At 34.1% G+C, this 25,317-nt stretch overlaps 1 protein-coding gene and 1 pseudogene across 1 annotated transcript; both read left to right on the forward strand.

The window, feature by feature from the left end:
* The first annotated feature begins 575 nt into the window (after window positions 1-575).
* LOC142340496 (uncharacterized) lies at window positions 576-5,508 on the forward strand. Its single transcript, XM_075391071.1, has 3 exons — window positions 576-683; window positions 1,420-1,524; window positions 5,497-5,508. The coding sequence occupies exons 1-3, from the start codon at window positions 576-578 to the stop codon at window positions 5,506-5,508; spliced, it is 225 nt and encodes a 74-aa protein (XP_075247186.1).
* A 2,821-nt stretch (window positions 5,509-8,329) lies between these two features.
* LOC142340497 (uncharacterized) lies at window positions 8,330-15,194 on the forward strand (annotated as a pseudogene).
* Window positions 15,195-25,317: the final 10,123 nt, after the last annotated feature.

Consider the following 25,317-nt stretch of genomic DNA (forward strand, 5'->3'; position numbering starts at 1 on the left):
AAAAGAGTAGAGAAAAGAAAGAAACAGAAGGGAGAAAAAACACAGAAAAGAAAGAGAAAAGCAAAGGAGAAAAGAATTACAGAAAAAAAACAGAGAAAAAAACGACAAAAAAGGAGAAAAGCAGAAAGGAAAAAAGATACGAGAAACTAAACAGAAGCGGAAGAAGAACAAAGAGAAAAAAGATGGCGAAAAAGAAAGACAGCTAAAAAGAACAGAAAAGAAAGAGGGAAAAAGAGAAAAGAAAGATAGAAGAAAGGAAACAGACAAAAGAAAAGACAGAAAAGAAGGAAAGAAAAGCCAAAGAGAGGGGGGGGGAGAGAAAAAAGAGCGAAAGAGGAAAAATGAAAGAGAAAAGCAAGAGAAAAAAAGACATAAAAAGCAACAGAGAAAAGAACAACCGAAAAGAAAGCGAAAGGCAAAAAAAGAAAAACAGAGAGGAAAAAAGATGCGAGAAACTAAAGAGAAGCGGAAGACAAACAAAGAGAAAAAAGAATGAAAAACAAGACAGAAAAGAAAAAAAACAAAAGAAGAGAAAAGCAAGAACACAAAAAGCAGAAGGAAGGAGAAAAACAGAAATGAGAGGGAGAAAAAAGGAAAGAGATAAAAGAAAGGCAGAAGAAGAGAAAAAAGAACAGAAAAAAGAGAAAAGACGCAAAAGAAAGAAAAACGAAAGGGGAAAAGCAAGAGAGAAAAGAAAGAGGGGAAAGAAAGAAACGAAAGAAAAGAAAGGTAGAAAAGAAAGACAGGAAAAAAGAAAGTAAAAGAAAGAAAGCAACGAACGACAGAAAAGAAAGAGAGAAGCGAGAGAAAGAAAAGTGAGAAAGAACGAGAAACAAAAGCGGGAAACGAAAGAGAAGAACAAAAGAGGGCATAAAGAATGAGATAGGCAGAAAAAAGAACAGAAAAGAAAGCGAGAAAAGTAAGACAGAAGGGAAAAAGACAAATCAAAGACAAAAGAAAGACAGACAGGAAATACAGAAAAGAGAAAAAAGCAAAAGAGAAATCAAGAGATAAACGAAAGAGGGAAAAAACAGACAGAAGAAAACCGGAAAACAGAGAATAGAAAGAGAAAAAAACAACAAGAGCGGAATAAAAAACAGAAAATAATTGGAAAAAGAAACGATACAGAGAAAAGAGACAGAAACGAACGATAGAGAAAGAAGAAACAGAAAAGGAACAATAGGCAGAAGATAGTCCGATCAGGAAGAGAAAAGCAAGAGAAAGAAAACATGGAGAGGAAAGCGAAAAGAACGAAAAACTGACGAAGAAACGAAAGAGAAGAACAAAAGAGACAATGATTAGAAAGGTAAAAAAGAATAGAAAAAAGAACACAAGAAAAAAAAACCAAAGAAAGGTAAAAAAGAATAGAAAAAAGAACACAAGAAAAAAAAACAAAGAAACAAATGATAGAAGAAAGGCAGAAAAAGAAACAGAAAAGAGAAAGGAATCAATAGAGAAAAGAGGACGAGAAAAGAAATAGACATAATGGATAAAGAGATAGACATAATGGAAAGAGAAAAGAAAGCGAAAAGAAAGAAAGAAGCGAAGAAGAAGAGAAACAGAAAAGAAAGAGAGAAAGGAACGAGAGAGGAGGAAAAAAAACAGAAACATACTGTAAAGAGATTAAAGACGGAAACTAAAAAAGAAGATAAGGAGAGAAAAGAAAGCGAGCGAAGCAAATCAGAAAAGACGGAAAAGAGAAAAGGAAGAGAAAAGCAGCAAATCAGAAAAGAAGGAAAAGAGAAAAAGAAGAGAAAAAGAAACAAAACAGAGAAAGCAAAAAGAAACGAAAGATAAAGAAGAAAGAGAAAAAAAGGAAAAGAAGAAGCAGAAGAAAGGCACAAAAAAGAAAAAATGGAAAGAGAGCAAGGAAAAACAAGAGAGATAAAAGAAAGGTAGAAGAAGAGAAAAAAGAGAACAGAAAAGAGACGAAAGACAGAAAAAAAAGACAAAAGCAAGAGAGAAAACAAAGAAACGCGAAAATGAAAGGCAGAAAAGAAGGACAGAAAAAAGAGAGAGAAAATGAAAGACGGAAACGAAATACTGAAAAGAAAGAGAGAAGCAAAAGAAAAGGGAGAAAAATGAGAAAGAGCAAGAAACTGAAAAGAGAAACGAGAGAGAAGAACAAAAGAGGGCGAAAGAAATCAGAAAGGCAGAAAAATAAGTGAAAATAAATTGAGGAAAGACGGAAGAGAAAAAGACAAAAGAAATTGTGAAGAGAGGGAAGCAAGACAAAAAAGCAAGAGGTAAACGAAAAAAGACTAGAAAAGACGGACAAAAAAACAGGAAAAAAGAATAGAAGGAGAAAAGAAGGAAAAAGAAGAGAGAAAAGAAAGACAACAGAGAAAGCAACCAAGAGAAGAAAAAAAGTAAACGAGAATCTAAAGAGTAGTACCTAAACAAGAACGAAAGAGAAAAGGAAATGAAAAAATAGAAAGACAGATAAAAAACAGAAAAGAAAAAAAGAAAGAAACTTAGAAAAGAAAAAGACAAAAAAATACAAAAAAAGAAATACAGAAAAGAAATAAAAACTAAAGAGAAAAGGGGAGAGAAACGAGCGAAAGAGATAAAGATACAGAAAAAAATGGAAAGATAGAAAAGATATACAGAAAAATACAAAAGAATGAGAAACGCGAAAGAGAGAAAAGAAAGAGAAAAAAGCAGAAAAAAAGGAGAGAAAACAGAAAGAGAAAAAAAACAGAAAACAAAAACAGAAAAAGGACAGAAACGAAAGAAAGAAAAGAAAGACAAATGAAAAGACAGAAAAAAAGAGAAAAGAGAGAAAATAAAGAGAGAAAAGAAAAAAACGGTATAGAAAAAAAGCAAAAAAGAAGAACTGAAAAAAGAGAAGAAAGACAGAAAAGAAAGAGAGAAAAGCAAGAGAGAAAAGCAACAGAGAAAAGAAGAACGAAAGAAGAGAAAGGCAGAAAAGAGGAAAAAGAATAAAGAAAGACGGACGAAAGACAGGAAAGGCAGACAGGATGTACAGAAAAGAAAAAGAAAAGCAAGAGAGAAAAGCAAGAGATAAACGAAAGAGAGAACAGAGAGAAGAAAAGAGACAGACAGAAGAAAACAGAAAAAGGCAATTAGAAAGGGAAAAGAAAGAAACAGAAGGGAGAAAACAAAGACGGAAACGCATGACAGAAAAAAATGCGAGAAAAGAAAGACGGAAGAGAAAAAAACAAACAAAAAGGAAAAGAAAGACAAAAAAGACAGACAGGAAAAACAGAAAAGAGAAAAAAAGTAATAGAGAAAAGCAAAAGATCATCGAAAGAGAAAAAAGGGAATAGACAGACCGACGAAAAGACAAAAAAAAGAGTAGAGAAAAGAAAGAAACGGAATGGAGAAAAAGACAGAAAAGAGAGAGAAAAGCAAAAGAGAAAAGAAATACAGAAAAAAACAGAGAAAAAAACTACAAAAAAAGGAGAAAAGCAAACGAGAAGAAAAGCAGAAAGGAAAAAAGATACGAGAAACTAAAGAGAAGCGGAAGAAGAAGAAAGAGAAAAAATATTTCGAAAAAGAAAGACAGATAAAAAGAACAGAAAAGAAAGAGGGAGAAATAGAAAAGAAAGATAGAAACGAAACAGACAAACGAAAAGACAGAAAAAAAGGAAAGAAAAGCCAAAGAGGGGGGGGGGGGAGAAAAAAAGAGCGAAAGAGGAAAAACGAAAGAGAAAAGCAAGAGAAAAAAAGACACAAAAAAGCAACAGAGAAAAGAACAACCGAAAAGAAAGCGAGAAGCAAAAAAAAACAAAAAACAGAGAGGAAAAAAGATGCGAGAAACTAAAGAGAAGCGGAAGAGAAACAAAGAGAAAAAAGAATGAAGAGAAAGACAGAAAGAAAAACAAAAGAGAAAACAAAGAAAAGGAATTCAGAAAAGAAAGAAAGAAAAGCCAAAGAGAAAAGAAAGGGCGAAAGAGGAAATACAGAAAAAGAAAAACAAATGAGAAAAGCAAGAGAAGAAAGACAGAAAAAAGCAACAGAAAAAAGCACGACAGAAGGGAAAGAAAAAAGCAAAAAAGATAAACGGAACGGAAAAATTATGCGAGCAACTAAAGAGAAGCGGAAGAGGAAAAAGAGAAACAAAGAATGGGAAAAAGAAAAACAGAGAAGAAACAGACAAAAGAAAGAGAAAAAAGACTGAAAAAGAGAAAAAAGACAGAAAAGAAAGAGAGAAAAGACAAAGACAAATGAAAAGACAGAAAGGCAGACAGGAAATACAGAAAAGAAAAAAACAAGAGAAACGAAAGCGAGAAAAGAAGGAAGAGAAAAAAACAGAAGAGAAAAGAAAGACAAAAAAGACAGACAGGAAACACAGAAAAGAGAATGAAAAGCAAGAGATAATTGCAAGAGAAAAGAAACAAGAGAATAGACAGACAGAAGAAAACAACAAAAACAATCGAATAGAAAGAGAACAGAAAGAAACAAGAGAGAAAAAGACAGAAAGGAAAAACAGAAAAAAGAGGGAAAACGAGAGAGAAAAGAAAGACAGAAAAAAACCAGCAGCGAAAAGAACGACTGGAAAGAAAGGGAAAAACAATAGGGAAGATCAGAAAGAAAAAAAGGATACGAGAAACTAAAGACAAGCGGAAGAGAAACTGAAGACAAGCGAAAAAGAAAAAGAATGAGAAAAAGAAAGACGGATAAAAAGAACAGAAAACAAAGAGAGATAAATAAAGAAAAAAAAGATACAGAAAAATACAAAATAGAGAAAAGACAGAAAAGGAATGCAGAAAAGAAAGAAAAGAAAATGAAAGAGAGGGGGGAGAAAAAAGAGCGAAAGAGAAAAGAAATACAAAAATAAAGAAATCGCAACAATCTTTGTTGAGAATTTAAAAACGCTACACAAAATCTTGACCGTGTTACAGTTCTACCTATGTGATTCAAATTTCTTTATCTTTTTTATCAATTAAAATCAATATTTCGAAATCAATGAAAAAGCTATTTTTCAACTTCGATTTCACTTCGGACTTTTACTTAAAGAATCTCTATTCTGTCAATATCTGTGATGCATCGCACATGTCATTCAGGGACTGTTTTTGGGTGTCAAATTTTTCAGCGATGGAATAATTTTTTATAAGCAGGTTTTCAGTCATTGACCTATTTTTGCATCTGCAGTTTTTCGGTCGTTGACTTTTTCGGCACAGCCAGCTTTTCGGATAATGGCAGCTTTTCGGTCAATGACCTATTTTTGCATCCACGGCTAATCATTCATTGACTTTTATGGCATAGGTAGCTTTTCAGTCATTGACCTCTTTTTGCATCCGCAGTTTTTCGGTCGTTGACCTTTTCGGCAGAGCCAGCTTTTCGGATAATGGCAACTTTTCGGTCAATGACTTATTTTTGCATCCACAGCTAAGCAGTCATTGACATTTACGGCATAGGTAGCATTTCCATGAAAGAGTATTCTGTCAATGGCAAGCATGCATGCAAAACGATTTGGCGCATAGTGCTCAGTAGCTCTTTGTGGACGTTGAATTAATAGATGCTTAACAGCAAGGGATTTAGCCTAGTGGTTTGCAAAAGTTTTTATACCCTGATCGAACTCAACAGACCCCGGTTTGAATCCACCTTGCAGCGCTCAAAATGCATGCAAAACGCTAGGCGGCATGTTTAAGGTGCTTTAAAACATGTGAAGATTAAGAGCTTAAACATGGTGACATAGCTTGCTAGTTAGAATTAATATATAGAAGGTAGAAGGTTAAAAATCAGTTTTTTTGCACCACCTGGGGCTGGAACCTATGCCCTCATTCAAAAGCAGTAGGTATTATGTTTCGTCACCGATGTGTTTGGTTTGAGTATATTACCCTATGTGCCAACAATTTTTTGTCCAACAACGGTTTCTGCTTTACTTTTTTGCAGTTTTAAAGAGCGCTAGGACTTGTACAGATAACGCTATTCTACATGGTGGCATAGTGGAACTCATGTTCTACGTTAGGCTGCATGTTTAAAGAGCGTTCATATCATGCGATGATATGGAGCTAAACCTGTGAAAAAGAAAAGAGAAAAGATAGAAACGAAAGAGAAAAGACAGAGAAAAGAGAAAAAGCGAACACAGAAAAAGAGAACAGGAAAAAGATAAACAAACAAGAGAAAAAGGAGAGAAAAAAGAGAGGAAAAACAAAAAAGAAACGATACAGGAAAAAGAGAAAAAAAGGAAAGAAAGAAGAAAGAAAGAAAAAGGAAGGCAGAAGACAAAGAAGAGAAAAGAAAAAGAGAAAAACGAAGCAACAGAAGAAAAGCAGAAAAAAAGAACAGATAAAACCGAAAGAAAGAGAAAGACAAGTGAGACAAAAACGACAGAGACCAAAGAGAAAAGGAAGACAGGAAACCGAGGGAGAAAAGAAAGAGAAGAAAGGCAGAAAAGAAAAAGAAACGGCACGAGAAAGGAAAAACAGAAAGGAAAGAGAAAAAAAAACTAAAGAAAAAACGAAAGAGAGTAAACAAAGAGAGGAACAGAAAAGAGAAGAATGAGAAAGAAAGGCCAAAAAGAACAAAGGAGAAAAAGAGAAAAGACTGAAAAAAAATGAGAAAAAGAAACAAAAAAGAGAAAGGCAGAAAACAGAATAGAAAAAAGATGAATCGAAAGAGAAAAGTAAGGAAGAGAAAAAAGCAGAAAAGAAAGAGGAAAAAAAGAGAAGACAGAAACAAAAGACACAACAGAGAAAAGCGAAGAAAGAGAAAAGCAAATGAGAGGAGAAAGAAAGAAAAGCAAGAGAAAAGCAAGAGATAAAAAGAAGGAAAGAAAAGAGAAAAGAAAGACCAAAAGGAAAGAACAAAACAAGAGAGAAAAGGAAAAGAAAAAGACAAAAAATAAAAAGCAGACAAATGAAAAAGAAAATACAAAAACGAAGAGAAACGGAGAAATGAAAGCGAAAAACAATTCAGAAAAAAACAAAGAGAGACAAGCGGGAGAGAAATGAAAGAAACAAAAGAAAAAGACAGGCAGAAAAGAAGGAAATAGAGAGAAAAGAAGGATGCAATAGAAAAAAGAAAAACTTTTAAGAAAAAAAGAAAAAAAGAGAGAAAAGAAGGACGGAAACGAAGGACAAAAAAATAAAGTGAAAAACAAGGCAGAAAAGAAAAGAAAAAACAAAGAAGAAGGGCTGGCAAGAAAGAGAAAAGAAAGATATAGAAAAAACAGAGAGGAAAGAGAAAATAACAAAAAACTAAAGAAACGAAAGAGGAACGAAAGAAAAGAATGGGAGAGAAAGATAAAAAACGGAAAGAACAGAAAAACGGAGAACAGAAGGTGAAAAAAGGAGAAAGTAAACAAACAAAAGAGAAGAAAAGCAGCAAAAGAAGAAAGGCAGAAAGGACAAAGCGAAAAAAACACAAAAAAGAGGGAAGAGCAAAGAAATACAGAAACGAAAGACAAGAGAGAGAAAACCAAGAGAGAAAGGAAATAGAAAAGAAAATAGCAAAGAAAGAGCAAAGAAGAACATAAAAGATAGGCAAAAACGAAAGAGAAAAGAAAGCGAAAAAAAAGAGAGAGAAAAAGACAGAAAATACAGAAAAGCAGCGAAGGAAAATAAATATGAAGAGAGTGAAGAAAGCCAGAAAAGCAAATCAGAAAAGAAGAGAATAGAGAATGGAAAAATAGAAAAGCAAGAAAGAAAGGCACAGAGAAAAGACAGAAAAGAGAGAGAATAAGAAACGATACAGAGAAAAGAGACAGAAACGATGATGGAGAAAGAAGAAAGAGAAAAGAAAGAAAAGGCAGAAGACACTCAGAACAGTAAGAGAAAAGCAAGAGAAAGAAAAAAACGGAAAGGAAAGCGAAAAGAAAGAAAAACTGAAGAAAAAAATGAACGAGAAGAACAAAAGAGAGAAGGATTAGAAAGAAAGGCAAACAAATGGAAAACAAGAATAGAAGAAAAAGAAAAAAAACAAAGAAACAAAAGAGAGAAGAAAGGCAGAAAGAGGAACAGAAAAATGAAAAGAAATAAAAGAGAAAAGAAAAGAAGAGAAAAGAGAGATATCAAGAGAAAAACAGAAAGGAAAGAGAAAAGAAAGCAAAAAGAAAGAAAGACGCGAAAAAGAATAGAGACAGAAAAGAATGAGAAAAGAAAGAGAGAGAGAGAGAGAGAAGAGAGAAAAAAAAGAAAAGAGAGAAGACAGAAACTAAAAAAATTCAAAGAAGGTAGAGAAAACAAAGCGAGAAAAGGAAATCAGAAAAAGAGAAAAAAACGAAGAGAAAAGCAGGATAAAAATGGAGAGAAAGAAGACAAAAGAAAGCGAAAAAGAAACAATACATAGAAAAGAGTAAGTAACGAAAGATAAAGAAGAGAAAAGCCAGAAAAAAGCAGAAGAAAGGCAAAAAACAGAAATGAAAGCGAGAAAAAAAAGAAGAAAGAGATAAAAAAAAGCGGAAAAAGAGAAAAAAGAGAACAAAAAAATGAGACAAAAGACACAAAAAAAAGAAAAGCGAGAGAGAAAAGCAAGAGAGAAAAGCAAGAAAGATTAGAAATAGAGGAACGCATGAGAGAAAAGAAAGAAACGAAAGAAAGGAAAGGCGGAAAGGCAGAAATGAAGGTCAGGAAAAGAGAAAGCAGAAGAAAGACAGCAACGAAAGACAGAAAAAAAGAAAGCAGCGAGAGAGAAGAGAGAAAAATGAGAAAGAACGAAAAACTGAAGCGACAAAAGAGAGATAAGAACAAAAGAGGGCAAAAAGAATGAGAAAGGCAGATAAAAGAACAGAAAAGAAACCGAGAAAACAATGACGGAAGAGAAAAAGAGAAAACAAAGACAAAAGAGAGGGGGGATAAAAAAGAGCGAAAGAGAAAAGAAATACAAAAATAAAGAAATCGCAACAATCTTTGTTGAGAATTTAAAAACGCTACACAAAATCTTGACCGTGTTACAGTTCTACCTAGGTGATTCAAATTTCTTTATCTTTTTTTATCAATTAAAATCAATATTTCGAAATCAATGAAAAAGCTATTTTTCAACTTCGATTTCACTTCGGACTTTTACTTAAAGAATCTCTATTCGGTCAATATCTGTGATGCATCGCACATGTCATTCAGGGACTGTTTTTGGATGTCAAATTTTTCAGCGATGGAATAATTTTCTATAAGCAGGTTTTCAGTCATTGACCTATTTTTGCATCTGCAGTTTTTCGGTCGTTGACTTTTTCGGCACAGCCAGTTTTTCGGATAATGGCAGCGTTTCGGTCAATGACCTATTTTTGCATCCACGGCTAATCATTCATTGACTTTTATGGCATAGGTAGCTTTTCAGTCATTGACCTCTTTTTGCATCCGCAGTTTTTCGGTCGTTGACCTTTTCGGCAGAGCCAGCTTTTCGGATAATGGCAACTTTTCGGTCAATGACCTATTTTTGCATCCACGGCTAATCATTCATTGACTTTTATGGCATAGGTAGCTTTTCTGTCATTTCAATTAATAGATGCTTAACAGCAAGGGATTTAGCCTAGTGGTTTGCAAAAGTTTTTATACCCTGATCGAACTCAACAGACCCCGGTTTGAATCCACCTTGCAGCGCTCAAAATGCATGCAAAACGCTAGGCGGCATGTTTAAGGTGCTTTAAAACATGTGAAGATTAAGAGCTTAAACATGGTGACATAGCTTGCTAGTTAGAATTAATATATAGAAGATAGAAGGTTAAAAATCAGTTTTTTTGCACCACCTGGGGCTGGAACCTATGCCCCTAATTCAAAAGCAGTAGGTATTATGTTTCGTCACCGATGTGTTTGGTTTGAGTATATTACCCTATGTGCCAACAATTTTTTGTCCAACAACGTTTTCTGCTTTACTTTTTTGCAGTTTTAAAGAGCGCTAGGACTTGTACAGATAACGCTATTCTACATGCTGGCATAGTGGAACTCATGTTCTACGTTAGGCTGCATGTTTAAAGAGCGTTCATATCATGCGATGATATGGAGCTAAACCTGTGAAAAAGAAAAGAGAAAAGATAGAAACGAAAGAGAAAAGACAGAGAAAAGAGAAAAAGCGAACACAGAAAAAGAGAACAGGAAAAAGATAAACAAACAAGAGAAAAAGGAGAGAAAAAAGAGAGGAAAAACAAAAAAGAAACGATACAGGAAAAAGAGAAAAAAAGGAAAGAAAGAAGAAAGAAAGAAAAAGGAAGGCAGAAGACAAAGAAGAGAAAAGAAAAAGAGAAAAACGAAGCAACAGAAGAAAAGCAGAAAAAAAGAACAGAAAAAACCGAAAGAAAGAGAAAGACAAGTGAGACAAAAACGACAGAGACCAAAGAGAAAAGGAAGACAGGAAACCGAGGGAGAAAAGAAAGAGAAGAAAGGCAGAAAAGAAAAAGAAACGGCACGAGAAAGGAAAAACAGAAAGGAAAGAGAAAAAAAAACTAAAGAAAAAACGAAAGAGAGGAAACAAAGAGAGGAACAGAAAAGAGAAGAATGAGAAAGAAAGGCCAAAAAGAACAAAGGAGAAAAAGAGAAAAGCGAGAAAAAAAAGAAGAAAGAGATAAAAAAAAAGCGGAAAAAGAGAAAAAAGAGAACAAAAAAATGAGACAAAAGACACAAAAAAAAGAAAAGCGAGAGAGAAAAGCAAGAGAGAAAAGCAAGAAAGATTAGAAATAGAGGAACGCATGAGAGAAAAGAAAGAAACGAAAGAAAGGAAAGGCGGAAAGGCAGAAATGAAGGTCAGGAAAAGAGAAAGCAGAAGAAAGACAGCAACGAAAGACAGAAAAAAAGAAAGCAGCGAGAGAGAAGAGAGAAAAATGAGAAAGAACGAAAAACTGAAGCGACAAAAGAGAGATAAGAACAAAAGAGGGCAAAAAGAATGAGAAAGGCAGATAAAAGAACAGAAAAGAAACCGAGAAAACAATGACGGAAGAGAAAAAGAGAAAACAAAGACAAAAGAGAGGGGGGATAAAAAAGAGCGAAAGAGAAAAGAAATACAAAAATAAAGAAATCGCAACAATCTTTGTTGAGAATTTAAAAACGCTACACAAAATCTTGACCGTGTTACAGTTCTACCTAGGTGATTCAAATTTCTTTATCTTTTTTTATCAATTAAAATCAATATTTCGAAATCAATGAAAAAGCTATTTTTCAACTTCGATTTCACTTCGGACTTTTACTTAAAGAATCTCTATTCGGTCAATATCTGTGATGCATCGCACATGTCATTCAGGGACTGTTTTTGGGTGTCAAATTTTTCAGCGATGGAATAATTTTCTATAAGCAGGTTTTCAGTCATTGACCTATTTTTGCATCTGCAGTTTTTCGGTCGTTGACTTTTTCGGCACAGCCAGCTTTTCGGATAATGGCAGCGTTTCGGTCAATGACCTATTTTTGCATCCACGGCTAATCATTCATTGACTTTTATGGCATAGGTAGCTTTTCAGTCATTGACCTCTTTTTGCATCCGCAGTTTTTCGGTCGTTGACCTTTTCGGCAGAGCCAGCTTTTCGGATAATGGCAACTTTTCGGTCAATGACCTATTTTTGCATCCACGGCTAATCATTCATTGACTTTTATGGCATAGGTAGCTTTTCTGTCATTTCAATTAATAGATGCTTAACAGCAAGGGATTTAGCCTAGTGGTTTGCAAAAGTTTTTATACCCTGATCGAACTCAACAGACCCCGGTTTGAATCCACCTTGCAGCGCTCAAAATGCATGCAAAACGCTAAGCGGCATGTTTAAGGTGCTTTAAAACATGTGAAGATTAAGAGCTTAAACATGGTGACATAGCATGCTAGTTAGAATTAATATATAGAAGATAGAAGGTTAAAAATCAGTTTTTTTGCACCACCTGGGGCTGGAACCTATGCCCCTAATTCAAAAGCAGTAGGTATTATGTTTCGTCACCGATGTGTTTGGTTTGAGTATATTACCCTATGTGCCAACAATTTTTTGTCCAACAACGTTTTCTGCTTTACTTTTTTGCAGTTTTAAAGAGCGCTAGGACTTGTACAGATAACGCTATTCTACATGCTGGCATAGTGGAACTCATGTTCTACGTTAGGCTGCATGTTTAAAGAGCGTTCATATCATACAGGAAAAAGAGAAAAAAAGGAAAGAAAGAAGAAAGAAAGAAAAAGGAAGGCAGAAGACAAAGAAGAGAAAAGAAAAAGAGAAAAACGAAGCAACAGAAGAAAAGCAGAAAAAAAGAACAGAAAAAACCGAAAGAAAGAGAAAGACAAGTGAGACAAAAACGACAGAGACCAAAGAGAAAAGGAAGACAGGAAACCGAGGGAGAAAAGAAAGAGAAGAAAGGCAGAAAAGAAAAAGAAACGGCACGAGAAAGGAAAAACAGAAAGGAAAGAGAAAAAAAAAACTAAAGAAAAAACGAAAGAGAGGAAACAAAGAGAGGAACAGAAAAGAGAAGAATGAGAAAGAAAGGCCAAAAAGAACAAAGGAGAAAAAGAGAAAAGACTGAAAAAAATGAGAAAAAGAAACAAAAAAGAGAAAGGCAGAAAACAGAATAGAAAAAAGATGAATCGAAAGAGAAAAGTAAGGAAGAGAAAAAAGCAGAAAAGAAAGAGGAAAAAAAGAGAAGACAGAAACAAAAGACACAAAAAGGAAAAGCGAAGAAAGAGAAAAGCAAATGAGAGAAGAAAGAAAGAAAAGCAAGAGAAAAGCAAGAGATAAAAAGAAGGAAAGAAAAGAGAAAAGAAAGACCAAAAGGAAAGAACAAAACAAGAGAGAAAAGGAAAAGAAAAAGACAGAAAATAAAAAGCAGACAAATGAAAAAGAAAATACAAAAACGAAGAGAAACGGAGAAATGAAAGCGAAAAGCAATTCAGAAAATAACAAAGAGAGACAAGCGGGAGAGAAATGAAAGAAACAAAAGAAAAAGAAAGGCAGAAAAGAAGGAAATAGAGAGAAAAGAAGGATGCAATAGAAAAAAGAAAAACTTTTAAGAAAAAAAGAAAAGAGAGAAAAGAAGGACGGAAACGAAGGACAAAAAATAAAGTGAAAAACAAGGCAGAAAAGAAAAAGAAAAAACAAAGAAGAAGGGCTGGCAAGAAAGAGAAAAGAAAGATATAGAAAAAACAAAGAGGAAAGGGAAAATAACAAAAAACTAAAGAAACGAAAGAGGAACGAAAGAAAAGAATGGGAGAGAAAGATAAAAAACGAAAAGAACAGAAAAACGGAGAATAGAAGGTGAAAAAGGAGAAAGTAAACAAACAAAAGAGAAGAAAAGCAGCAAAAGAAGAAAGGCAGAAAGGACAAAGCGAAAAAAACACAAAAAAGAGGGAAGAGCAAAGAAATACAGAAACGAAAGACAAGAGAGAGAAAAACAAGAGAGAAAGGAAATAGAAAAGAAAATAGCAAAGAAAGAGCAAAGAAGAAGATAAAAGATAGGCAAAAACGAAAGAGAAAAGAAAGCGAAAAGAAAAAGAGAGAGAAAAAGACAGAAAATACAGAAAAGCAGCGAAGGAAAATAAATGTGAAGAGAGTGAAGAAAGCCAGAAAAGCAAATCAGAAAAGAAGAGAATAGAGAATGGAAAAAGTAGAAAAGCAAGAAAGAAAGGCACAGAGAAAAGAGAGAAAAGAGAGAGAATAAGAAACGATACAGAGAAAAGAGACAGAAACGAAGATGGAGAAAGAAGAAAGAGAAAAGAAAGAAAAGGCAGAAGACACTCAGAACAGTAAGAGAAAAGCAAGAGAAAGAAAAAACAGAAAAGGAAAGCGAAAAGAAAGAAAAACTGAAGAAAAAAATGAACGAGAAGAACAAAAGAGAGAAGGATTAGAAAGAAAAGCAAACAAATGGAAAACAAGAATAGAAGAAAAAGAAAAAAAACAAAGAAACAAAAGAGAGAAGAAAGGCAGAAAGAGGAACAGAAAAGTGAAAAGAAACAAAAGAGAAAAGAAAAGAAGAGAAAAGAGAGATATCAAGAGAAAAACAGAACGGAAAGAAAAAAGAAAGCAAAAAGAAAGAAAGACGCGAAAGAGAATAGAGACAGAAAAGAATGAGAAAAGAAAGAGAGAGAGAGAGAGGAGAGAAAAAAAAAGAAAAGAGAGAAGACAGAAACTAAAAAAATTCAAAGAAGGTAGAGAAAACAAAGCGAGAAAAGGAAATCAGAAAAAGAGAAAAAAACGAAGAGAAAAGCAGGATAAAAATGGAGAGAAAGAAGACAAAAGAAAGCGAAAAAGAAACAATACATAGAAAAGAGTAAGTAACGAAAGATACAGAAGAGAAAAGCAAGAAAAAAAGCAGAAGGAAGGCAAAAAACAGAAATGAGAGCGAGAAAAAAAGAAGAAAGAGATAAAAAAAAAGCGGAAGAAGAGAAAAAAGAGAACAAAAAAAATGAGACAAAAGACACAAAAAAAAGAAAAGCGAGAGAGAAAAGCAAGAAAGATTAGAAATAGAGGAACGCATGAGAGAAAAGCAAGAAACGAAAGAAAGGAAAGGCAGAAATGAAGGTCAGGAAAAAAAAGCAGAAGAAAGACGGCAACGAAAGACAGAAAAATGAAAGCAGCGAGAGAAAAGAGAGAAAAATGAGAAAGAACGAAAAACTGAAGCGACAAAAGAGAGATAAGAACAAAAGAGGGCAAAAAGAATGAGAAAGGCAGATAAAAGAACAGAAAAGAAACCGAGAAAACAATGACGGAAGAGAAAAAGAGAAAACAAAGACAAAAGAAAGACAGACAGGAAATACAGAAAAGCGAAAAGCAAGACAGAAAAGCAAGAGATAAGCGAAAGAGAGAAAAATAAGATGAGAAAAAACTGAGAGGAGAAAACGAGAAGAAAAGAGAACAGCAAGAGAAAAGAAAAAAAAGAGAGAAAAGAAGGATAGAAAATGAAGAGAAAAAAAGGATACAGAGAAAAAAGACAGAAACAAAAGATAGTAGAAAAGGCAGAAGATAGTCCGAACAGAAAGAGAAAAGCAAGAGAAAAAAATGGAGAGGAAACCGAAAAGAACGAAAAACTGAAAAAAACGAAAGAGAAGAACTAGAGAGAAGGATTAGAAGGAAAGGCAAAGAATAGAAAAAAGAACACAACGAAAAAACAAAGAAACAAAAGGGAGAAGAAAGGCAGAAAAGAAACAAAAAGAGAAAACAATAGAGAAAAGAGAGGAAGAGAAAAGAAAGAAATAAAGAGATAGACAGAAAGGAGAGAGAAATTGAAGCGAAAAGAAAGAAAGAAGTGAAAGAGAAGAGAGACAGAAAGGAAAGAAAGGAACGAGAGAGGAGAAAAAATAGAGAAAAAGACAGAAAAGAGAGAAAAGACAGAAACTAAAACAGAAGACCAGGAGAGAAAAGAAAGCAGGAAAAGCAAATCAGAAAAGAAGGGGAAAAAAGAAGAGAAAAGCAGGATACAATTAGAGAGAGAAAGATCCAGAAAAAATTGAGAAAAAAAAACAATACATAGAAAAGAGTAAGTAACGAAAGATACAGAAGAGAAAAGCAAGAAAAAAAGCAGAAGGAAGGCAAAAAACAGAAATGAGAGCGAGGAAAAAAGAAGAAAGAGATAAAAAAAAGCGGAAGAAGAGAAAAAAGAGAACAAAAAAATGAGACAAAAGACACAAAAAAAAGAAAAGCGAGAGAGAAAAGCAAGAAAGATTAGAAATAGAGGAACGCATGATAGAAAAGCAAGAAACGAAAGAAAGGAAAGGCAGAAATGAAGGTCAGGAAAAAAGAAAGCAGAAGAAAGACAGCAACGAAAGACAGAAAAATGAAAGCAGCGAGAGAAAAGAGAGAAAAATGAGAAAAAACGAAAAAATGAAGCGACAAAAGAGAGATAAGAACAAAAGAGGGCAAAAAGAATGAGAAAGACAGATAAAAGAACAGAAAAGAAACCGAGAAAACAATGACGGAAGAGAAAAAGAGAAAACAAAGACAAAAGAAAGACAGACAGGAAATACAGAAAAGCGAAAAGCAAGACAGAAAAGCAAGAGATAAGCGAAAGAGAGAAAAATAAGATGAGAAAAAACTGAGAGGAGAAAACGAGAAGAAAAGAGAACAGCAAGAGAAAAGAAAAAAAAGAGAGAAAAGAAAGATAGAAAATGAAGAGAAAAAAAAGGATACAGAGAAAAAAGACAGAAACAAAAGATAGTAGAAAAGGCAGAAGATAGTCCGAACAGAAAGAGAAAAGCAAGAGAAAAAAATGGAGAGGAAACCGAAAAGAACGAAAAACTGAAAAAAACGAAAGAGAAGAACTAGAGAGAAGGATTAGAAGGAAAGGCAAAGAATAGAAAAAAGAACACAACGAAAAAACAAAGAAACAAAAGGGAGAAGAAAGGCAGAAAAGAAACAAAAAAGAGAAAACAATAGAGAAAAGAGAGGAAGAGAAAAGAAAGAAATAAAGAGATAGACAGAAAGGAAAGAGAAATTGAAGCGAAAAGAAAGAAAGAAGTGAAAGAGAAGAGAGACAGAAAGGAAAGAAAGGAACGAGAGAGGAGAAAAAATAGAGAAAAAGACAGAAAAGAGAGAAAAGACAGAAACTAAAAAAGAAGACCAGGAGAGAAAAGAAAGCAAGAAAAGCAAATCAGAAAAGAAGGGAAAAAAGAAGAGAAAAGCAGGTTACAATTGGAGAGAGAAAAATCCAGAAAAAATTGAGAAAAAGAAACAAAACAAAGAAAAGAAAAAAAAACGAAAGATAAAGAAGAGAAAAGTAAGAAAGAAAAAGCTGAAGGAAGGCACAAAAATAGAAAAACAGAAATGAGAGAGAGAAAAACCAAGAGAGATAATGAAAATTAGAGGAAGAGAATAAGGGAATAGTAAAAAGAAACAAAATACAGAGAAGAAAGAAAATCGAGAGAGAAAACCAAGAGAGAATAGAAAGAGAAAAACAAGAGAGAAAAGAAAGAAACGATAAAAAGGCAGAAAAGAAGAACAGGAAAAACGAGATAGCAAAAAAAGACAGCAACGAAAGACAGAAAAAAAAGAAAGAGCAGCGAGAGTGAAGGGAGAAAAATGAGAAAGAACGGGAAACTGAAGTGAGAAACGAGAGAGAAGAGCAAAAGAGCGCGAAAGGAATCAGAAAGGCAGAAAAAAGAAGAGAAAAGAAAGCGAGAAAAGAAAGACGGAGGAGAAAAAGACAAAACAAAGGCAAAAGAAAGGCAGTCAGGAAATATTGAAAAGAAAGAGAAGTAAGACAGGAAAGCAAGAGATAAGTGAAAGAGAGAAAAGATAGAAGAGAAAAGACAGACAGAAGATATCTAGAAAAAATGAATAGGAGAAAAGAAAGAAAAAGAAGGAAGAAAAGAAAGACAACAGGGAAGAAAGCAAGAAAGAAAAGAAGGGAAAAAAGAAACGAGAAAATAAAGAGTAGCTAAAGATGAACGAAAGAGAAAAAAGAATGAGAAAAAGAAGGACAGATAAAAAGAGCACAAAAGAAAGAAGAAATATAGAAAAGAAAAAGACAAAAATTAGAAGACAGGAAATACAGAAAAAAATAAAAACTAAAGAGAAAGGGTGAGAGAAAAGAGCGAAAGAGAGAAAAGAGATGCAGAAAAAATAAAAACGGAAAAAGAGAAAATATATACAGAAAAATACAAAAAAAGAGAAAAGAGAAAGAAGAAAGAAAGAAAAAAGCAGAAAAAAGGAGAGAAAAAAGAAAGAGAAAAGAAAGACAGAAAAGAAAGATACAACAGAAACAAAGAAAAAAGACAGATAAAAGAGAGAAAAAAGACAGAAACGAAAGAAAAAAAAAGACAGACAAACGGAAAGACAGAAAAGAAGACAAGAAAGAGAGAAAATACCGAGAGAAAAGAAAAAACGGAAGCAAAAAAAAGCAAAGAAGAAGAACAGAAAAAAGAGACGAAAGACAGAAAAGAAAAAGAAAAGCAAGAGAGAAAAGAAAGAGCGAAAAGCGAGAGAGAAAAGAAAGAAACGAAAGAAAAGAAAGGCAGAAAAGAAAGACAGAAAAATTGAGGAAAGAGAATAAAGAGAGACAAACGAAAGACAGAAAGGGCAGACAGGAAATACAGAAAAGAGAGAGAAAAACAAGAGAGAATAGCAAGAGATAAACGAAAGAGAGAAAAAAAAACAAGAGAACAGACAGACAGAAGAAAACAGAAAAAAGCGAAAAGAAAGAGAAAAAAAACAGGAGGGAGAAAAGAACGACAGAAACGAAAGACAGAGGAGAATGCAAGAAAGAGAGACCAAAGAGAAAAAAAAACAAACGAAAAGGAAAAAAAGACAGAAAAGACAGACAGGAAAAACAAAAATAGAAAAGCAAAAGAGAAAAGCAAGAGATAATCGAAAGGGAAAAGAAAGAAGAAAATAGACCGACAGACGAAAACAGAAAAAAAAACAAAAGAGAAAAGAAAGAAACAGAAGAAAGAGAAAGACAGAAAAGAAAGAGCAAAGCAAGAGAAAAAGGAAAGACAGAAAAAAAACAGAGAACGGACCGAGAGAAAAGAAAAGAAGCGAAAGAGAAAACAGAAAAGAAAAAAGATACGAGTAACTAAAGGGAAGCAGAAGAGGAACAAAGAGAAAAAAGAATGAGAAAAGGAAAGACAGAAAGAAACAGACAAAAGAAAGAGAGAAAAAGACTGAAAAATAGAGAAAAGACAGAGAAACGAAAGAAAGAAAAGACAAAGACAGAAAAGAGAGACAGAAAGGAAAGAAAGGAACGAGAGAGGAGAAAGAGACAGAAAAGAGAGAAAAGAAAGAAACTAAAAAAGAAGATCAGGAGAGAAAAGAAAGCGCGAAAAGCAAATCAGAAAGGAAGGGAAAAATGAAGAGAAAATCAGGATTTAAATGGAGAGAGAAAAATCCAGAAAAAAAGTAGTGAAAAAGAAACAAAACAGAGAAAAGAAGAAGAAACGAAAGATAAAGAAGAAAAAAGCAAGAAAATAAAAAGCAGAAGGAAGGCACAAAGAATAGAAAAACAGAAATGAGAGCAAGAAAAACCAAGAGAGATAAAAGAAAGTTAGAGGAAGAGAAAGAGAGAATAGAAAAAAAAACAAAATACAGGAAAGAAAGACAATCATTGAGAGAGAAAATCAAGAGAGATTAGAAAGAGAAAAACAAAAGAGAAAAGAAAGAAACGAAGAAAAGGCAGAAAAGAAGAACAGGAAAAACAAGAAAGCAAAAAATACAGCAAAGAAAGACAGAAAAAAGAGAAAGAACAGCGAGAGTGAAGGGAGAAAAATGAGAAGGAACGGGAAACTGAAGAGAGAAACGAGAGAGAAGAGCAAAAGAGCGCGAAAGGAATCAGAAAGGCAGAAAAAAGAAGAGAAAAGAAAGCGAGAAAAGAAAGACGGAGGAGAAAAAGACAAAACAAAGGCAAAAAAAGACAGACAGGAAATACTGTAAAGAGAGAGAAGCAAGACAGAAAAGCAAGAGATAAGTGAAAGAGAGAAAAGATAGAAGAGAAAAGACAGACAGAAGAAATCTAGAAAAAAAAGAATTGGAGAAAAGAAAGAAAAGGAAGGAAGAAAAGAAAGACAACAGCGAAATATAGAAAAGAAAAAGACAAAAAATTAGAAGACAGGAAATACAGAAAAAAAAACTAAAGAGAAAGGGGGAGAGAAAAGAGCGAAAGAGAGAAAAGATATACAGAAAAAAGAAAAACGGAAAGAGAGAAAATATATACAGAAAAATACAAAAAAAGAGAAAAGTGAAAGAAGAAAGAAAGAAAAAAGCAGAAAAAGGAGAGAAAGAAGAAAGAGAAAAGAAAGAGAGAAAACAAAAAGATACAACAGAAACAAAGAAAAAAGACGAAAGAGACGAAAGACAGAAAAGAAAAAGAAAAGCAAGACAGAAAAGAAAGAGCGAAAAGCAAGAGAGAAAAAAGTCAAAGAAAAGAAAGGCAGAAAAGAAAGACAGAAAAATTGAGGAAAGAGAATAAAGAGAGATAAAGGAAGGGCAGACAGGAAATACAGAAAAGAGAGAGAGAAACAAGAGAGAAAAGCAAGCGATAAACGAAAGAGAGAAATGAGAGAAGAGAACAGACAGACAGAAGAAAACAGAAAAAAAGCGAAAAGAAAGAGAAAAAACAGGAGGGAGAAAAAAACGACAGAAACCAAAGACAGAGGAGAATGCAAGAAAGAGAGACGAAAGAGAAAAAAAGAAACGAAAAGGAAAAAAAGACAAAAAAGACAGACAGGAAAAACAAAAATAGAAAAGCACTAGAGAAAAGCAAGAGATAATCGAAAGGGAAAAGAAAGAAGACAATAGACCGACAGACGAAAACAGAAAAAAAACAAAAGAGAACAGAAAGAAACAGAAGGAAGAGAAAGACAGAAAAGAAAGAGCAAAGCAAGAGAAAAAAGAAAGAAAGAAAAATGCAGAAAAAAGGAGAGAAAAAAGAAAGAGAAAAGAAAGACAGAAAAGAAAGATTCAACAGAAGCAAAGAAAAAAGACAGATAAAAGAGAGAGAAAAGACAGAAACGAAAGAAAAAAAAAGACAGACAAACGGAAAGACAGAAAAGAAGACAAGAAAGAGAGAAAATACCGAGAGAAAAGAAAAAACGGAAGCAAAAAAAAGCAAAGAAGAAGAACAGAAAAAAGAGACGAAAGACAGAAAAGAAAAAGAAAAGCAAGAGAGAAAAGAAAGAGCGAAAAGCGAGAGAGAAAAGAAAGAAACGAAAGAAAAGAAAGGCAGAAAAGAAAGACAGAAAAATTGAGGAAAGAGAATAAAGAGAGACAAACGAAAGACAGAAAGGGCAGACAGGAAATACAGAAAAGAGAGAGAAAAACAAGAGAGAATAGCAAGAGATAAACGAAAGAGAGAAAAAAAAGAAGAGAACAGACAGACAGAAGAAAACAGAAAAAAGCGAAAAGAAAGAGAAAAAAACAGGAGGGAGAAAAGAACGACAGAAACGAAAGACAGAGGAGAATGCAAGAAAGAGAGACGAAAGAGAAAAAAACAAACGAAAAGGAAAAAAAGATAAAAAATATGAGCTATTCAACTGACTGGAATCACAGGAGACCAATAGATTGTCTACTTTATTTGAGAGTTGAGAGGTCTGTGTTAATTTTCCGACGGCTGCCCAACTGCTCCTTGTATTTTGAATACGCCCAAATGGATTTGGAAGTGAACCAAACGTCTTGCTCTGACCCGCAACAAACATATATCTTTTTGATGGACTTGTTGCAGTAGTTTTCTAGTGGTTGAACTCTGTAGAACTTATCTGCGGTATCTGACAGAAAAAGAAACTAGTAAAAAAAGAATTCTTACCACAGTTTTCAGAATTTGTTCCCAGTGCGAAAAAACCAGGCACAAATTTCCAAGATCTTCCATGATCCACGACAAGACTTGCAAGATCTCACATAGGATGCTGACAACTTGCACAAACTTGGAAAGGTTTTTTCTGGGTTCCCAAGCACTAAGATTGAAATTTTTGATTAAAATGCTTGTACCTGTTTATTGGTTATTTGAGGCATTCTCAGGATTGAGTGCGAGGTGTACGCTATAGGTCGAAAGGTCTCGGACAATTTTTGCAAATGCAAAAAAATCGGATTGTAATTAAAAAAAAACGAACAAAAACACATTCTAAAACAATCAGATCCTTTCAGAAGAAAACCAATAGCTTTTTAACAAAATTCAACACTGGACAACACTCGGATCTTGACAGAGCACGTTCCAATACATAGTAAAGCTTTTTGTTAAATAATGGCACGTGCGTCTGAAAGGTACAAAAAATTTGCACCCATTACGCTGGGGGAGGGGGAGGCACAAGATCCATTTTCTCAATAAGTGAAAATCCATTCAATTTTCACAAAGCTGCGCACCTCAATAACTCTCAGAAAAACACAAAATTATCCAATACATCGCAGAAAGCACATTTGCTCGAGTATACGCACTCGGCAAATCGCTGTTTTATGCGTCTTTTTACGCACATGTATAACGGTCAGGAAAGTAAGCAAGGACGAAGAAGTCTGACACGCACCAGTTTTGGCATATAGGTAGCTAGTAATTGCCTTTTATAGTGTGCGAAAACTAGCGACAAGTGTAGTTGACTCCAGTTTTCTGATCTCGCCGCCGATTTTAATCTAATCCTTTGATTTTGGGGTATTAATGGTCAATTTTTGCTGTGCTCCTGTTGCTAGAAATTGCTACTGGAATTAGCAACGAAGGAATGCTAATTTGGTCGGTAATTTTGTGCAAATTTGCTGATATACGAAAAATGAACGAAACGCGATAGGAACAGCGTACATAAATATACATTGTAATTGTGAAAAGGAGAAGTGATGGGTTTTATCTGTTTTCAGGGCATGATCAGATGCTAATAGCATTTCAAAAAAATTGGCGTTGAACTCAAATCATGTGCTGAAACGGCACAGATTTCAGTTTAAGATCCAGTTTTGACTCATCCTTTGCTCAGATTGCGCTTGTTTTCAGAGTTTTTCCAACAAAGATTTGATTTCTATTCGTTGCTCGTTCAATAAAATTTTTCATTGCAGTACAGTGAAATCTTCTAAAGCAAAAGCTGTTGATTAAAAAAGAGAATTTGACGCTGAAAATAACTTTTTTAACTATCAATGTATCGTAAGTGTTCATTTTAACTTTTCGATGAGGAGATTCTACAACAAATGTTCAGCATAGAGGTTCAGATGAAGTTAGTAGCCGTAGTGAAATATGTCCAGAAATTTGTGAAAAGGTCTCGAAAAGTTGATGTCATAGAAATTGCAAAAATATCTTAAATTTTGCATGCAGTTTTGCGATTTTAATATTTTGAATAGACATAGAGGAAAACTCTTTTTGAGAACATTTGGCAAATTGGGGCATACGCTAAAAAAGTTTCGAACATTTGCAAAAAAGACGCTCTGCTTTCAAACAGTGAGTTTTGAAAACATGCAAGAACAAGGAATCGAAAAATCAAATTTATTTGTTATCGGTAATTAATTGAAACTTTAATAGCCAGTCGTGTTAAAGATTTTTAGTCCCTAGTTTTTTTAACATCCAAAGTTCCCAGTGCGGCGGATAAAATTAAATCTTCTGCTCAAAAATTTTATAAAAATCCAAAAAAGCAGCGATGGTTGATTACACTTTTTTATGGCCCAGCTGCTTTATTTAAAACACTTGTTATTGTTGTAAGGGTGAAACTTAAAATAAATAAAAATGAGTAAAAAAGACAACAAAATGTAAAAATAAGGAAGCATGGATTTGAATTTTTGCTGTTTCTGTGCCAAGTATTTTTCATGCTTTTAGAAAAAATTTGTTGGGTCAAATTAAAAAAAAATTGTGTTCAAATTGAAGAGGATTTTTTAAAATGCATTTGATTACAAAATTGATCACTGGAAGGCAGTAATACTCTTACAAAAAATCAGCTTTGCGCATAAAATTTAAACTTTTTCACTTCTATTGTGCGTAATTATAAAAGAAGTTATCTAGTCGCAAACTTTTTGTGTTAGGTGATTATTTAAAAAAAAATGAAAATGAAAGAGGTAGAATTGCAGTATCTTTCTACATCCGTTTGGTATGGTTACCCCATTTTAAAATTGGTTAATGATGTGATTCATTTGAAATTAAATATTGCTCTCTTTTTTTCTCTTTCTCATGTAAACCAGAGTTTGAGAAATAACTATGAAGTTGATTCGCTTCATTGATTTCGAAATTTTCCAAGCGATCGTGAAAACGAGAAAACTCATTCTATTGGTCAAGAATTGCGTATCAAAAAGCTTGTATAGAAGTTATTTGCAAAAAAAAACAAACTTTGAGATAGATGAGAGCTGGCGAGGAGCACATCCGAGACAAGTTGAGTTAACTCAGTTGTGTACATTCTGAAGCAGATAATTGATCAAACGATGTCGGTCTGCTGTTAACATAATCCGGAGTGCTCTGGTTTTCTCGGACAGAGTTGATCACATACTGGGGCTACCCAGGATGCGGCTGCGTCCCGCAATAAGTTTTGATCAGACGCAATTTAGTTCCGGACAAATGGTTTCAAACCAAATAGACCCTAGGTTATAAACCAGGCCATCATTGTTCATGCCAAAAGAGACCATTGGTGTAGTCATCAAAACAGGTTGTTCACGATTGTATTTTAATCAAAATTAGCTGATTTAGTAATAACGTCAACCATGACGGGATTCAAAACTTTCACAGTGTTGGAGCTGAGCTCGCTAAGCTTGCGTAGGCGGGGAAAATAGAAACAAAACACTTTCTGTTGTCTTAGTCATTTAATAGTTATAGTTATAGTTATAGTTCTAGTTACAGTTTGTCACGTGAGAAAAAAGAGAAAAAGGGGGAAATAACAAAAGGCAACACACAGAACTCAACGTAGCAGCCGCAGAAAACGGCTCAAAGTGTAACTCAGAAAAATATTGCAAAACAAATTGTCTAGAGCAGTAAATAACGTGTTACTGTGTCTTGAACTAGAAATATTCCTGAGCAGTAAATTGTTACTGTGTCTTGTATTCAAAATATTATTCTTGAGCAGTAAATTCTGTTACTGTGTCTTGTACCTACGAACTATTGGAGCTGAAATTCAACTGTTACAACCCCAAATTCTGGCATTCTCAAATTGTGAGTACAAACAGCAAAAGCCAACTTAAGTCTGAGCTTAAATATTTTTTGCACAAACAGGTCTTAGACATATTTCTTTGTCTTCAATTTGTTTTTTCTATCGGATTGAACTGGTATACATAAAGAGATCCTGTATTGTGTGATCTGTAGCGATCCAGTTCAAATTGATAGTTGAAAAAACTAGGATTAACCAATAGTTGAGAACTGAATTAGTTAATGCAACGGTAAGTACAGCAGAACGGATATACAGTTGCAAAAGCAAACTGCATAAACGAAGTATCCGGACAGATTTTGTAACGGCTCAGAACGAACTGGGCGGTGTAAAACTTTCTTTGTGAAACACAAGCAGAGCAGCCGTTACATTTGATCCGCCGACCCGGACAGTGGAATAAACTGCTGTCCAACTCACAAGTGAAGTGCCAAAGGTATCAACGAATACGACAAAACTCAACAGGCAATTCAACGACGCAAAGCCAATTAGGCAAAGTGCATTAGAAGTTGAATAGCAAGGCATAATTAAAGCAAATAAGCAAAAGGTACTGTAGAGATTCAAGCTGCAGTCCCAAGTACAAACGCAGTGACACCGTCACAGAGTCAAGACATTTTGCATAGACAGATTAGCAACTCCAAATAACAAATCGAAGCAAAAATTCAGGAGGGCCAGGAGCTAATCAGAAACAACGATAGATCAAGCAAATTCACGACCATCTATAAACAGGTGCTGAAACTTAACGACTCTCTTTGCATTCTTTACCGAAAGCGAGCAAATTTTCTTTGTGATTCTGAATTGTTTGAACTTTACGAAGCCGAACGACTAAAATTCTTACAAACAATAAACGCAGATTGGTTACCATACATTCACGGAGAAACAAACATGACGGATCAACAGAATCAAACCACACAATTGACAAGCGATGCAGAACCAACTGCCGCTAAGTCT

The sequence above is a fragment of the Convolutriloba macropyga genome, chromosome 5, assembly GCF_964194025.1.
Source record: "Convolutriloba macropyga chromosome 5, txConMacr16.3, whole genome shotgun sequence".
NCBI lineage: Eukaryota > Metazoa > Xenacoelomorpha > Acoela > Convolutidae > Convolutriloba > Convolutriloba macropyga.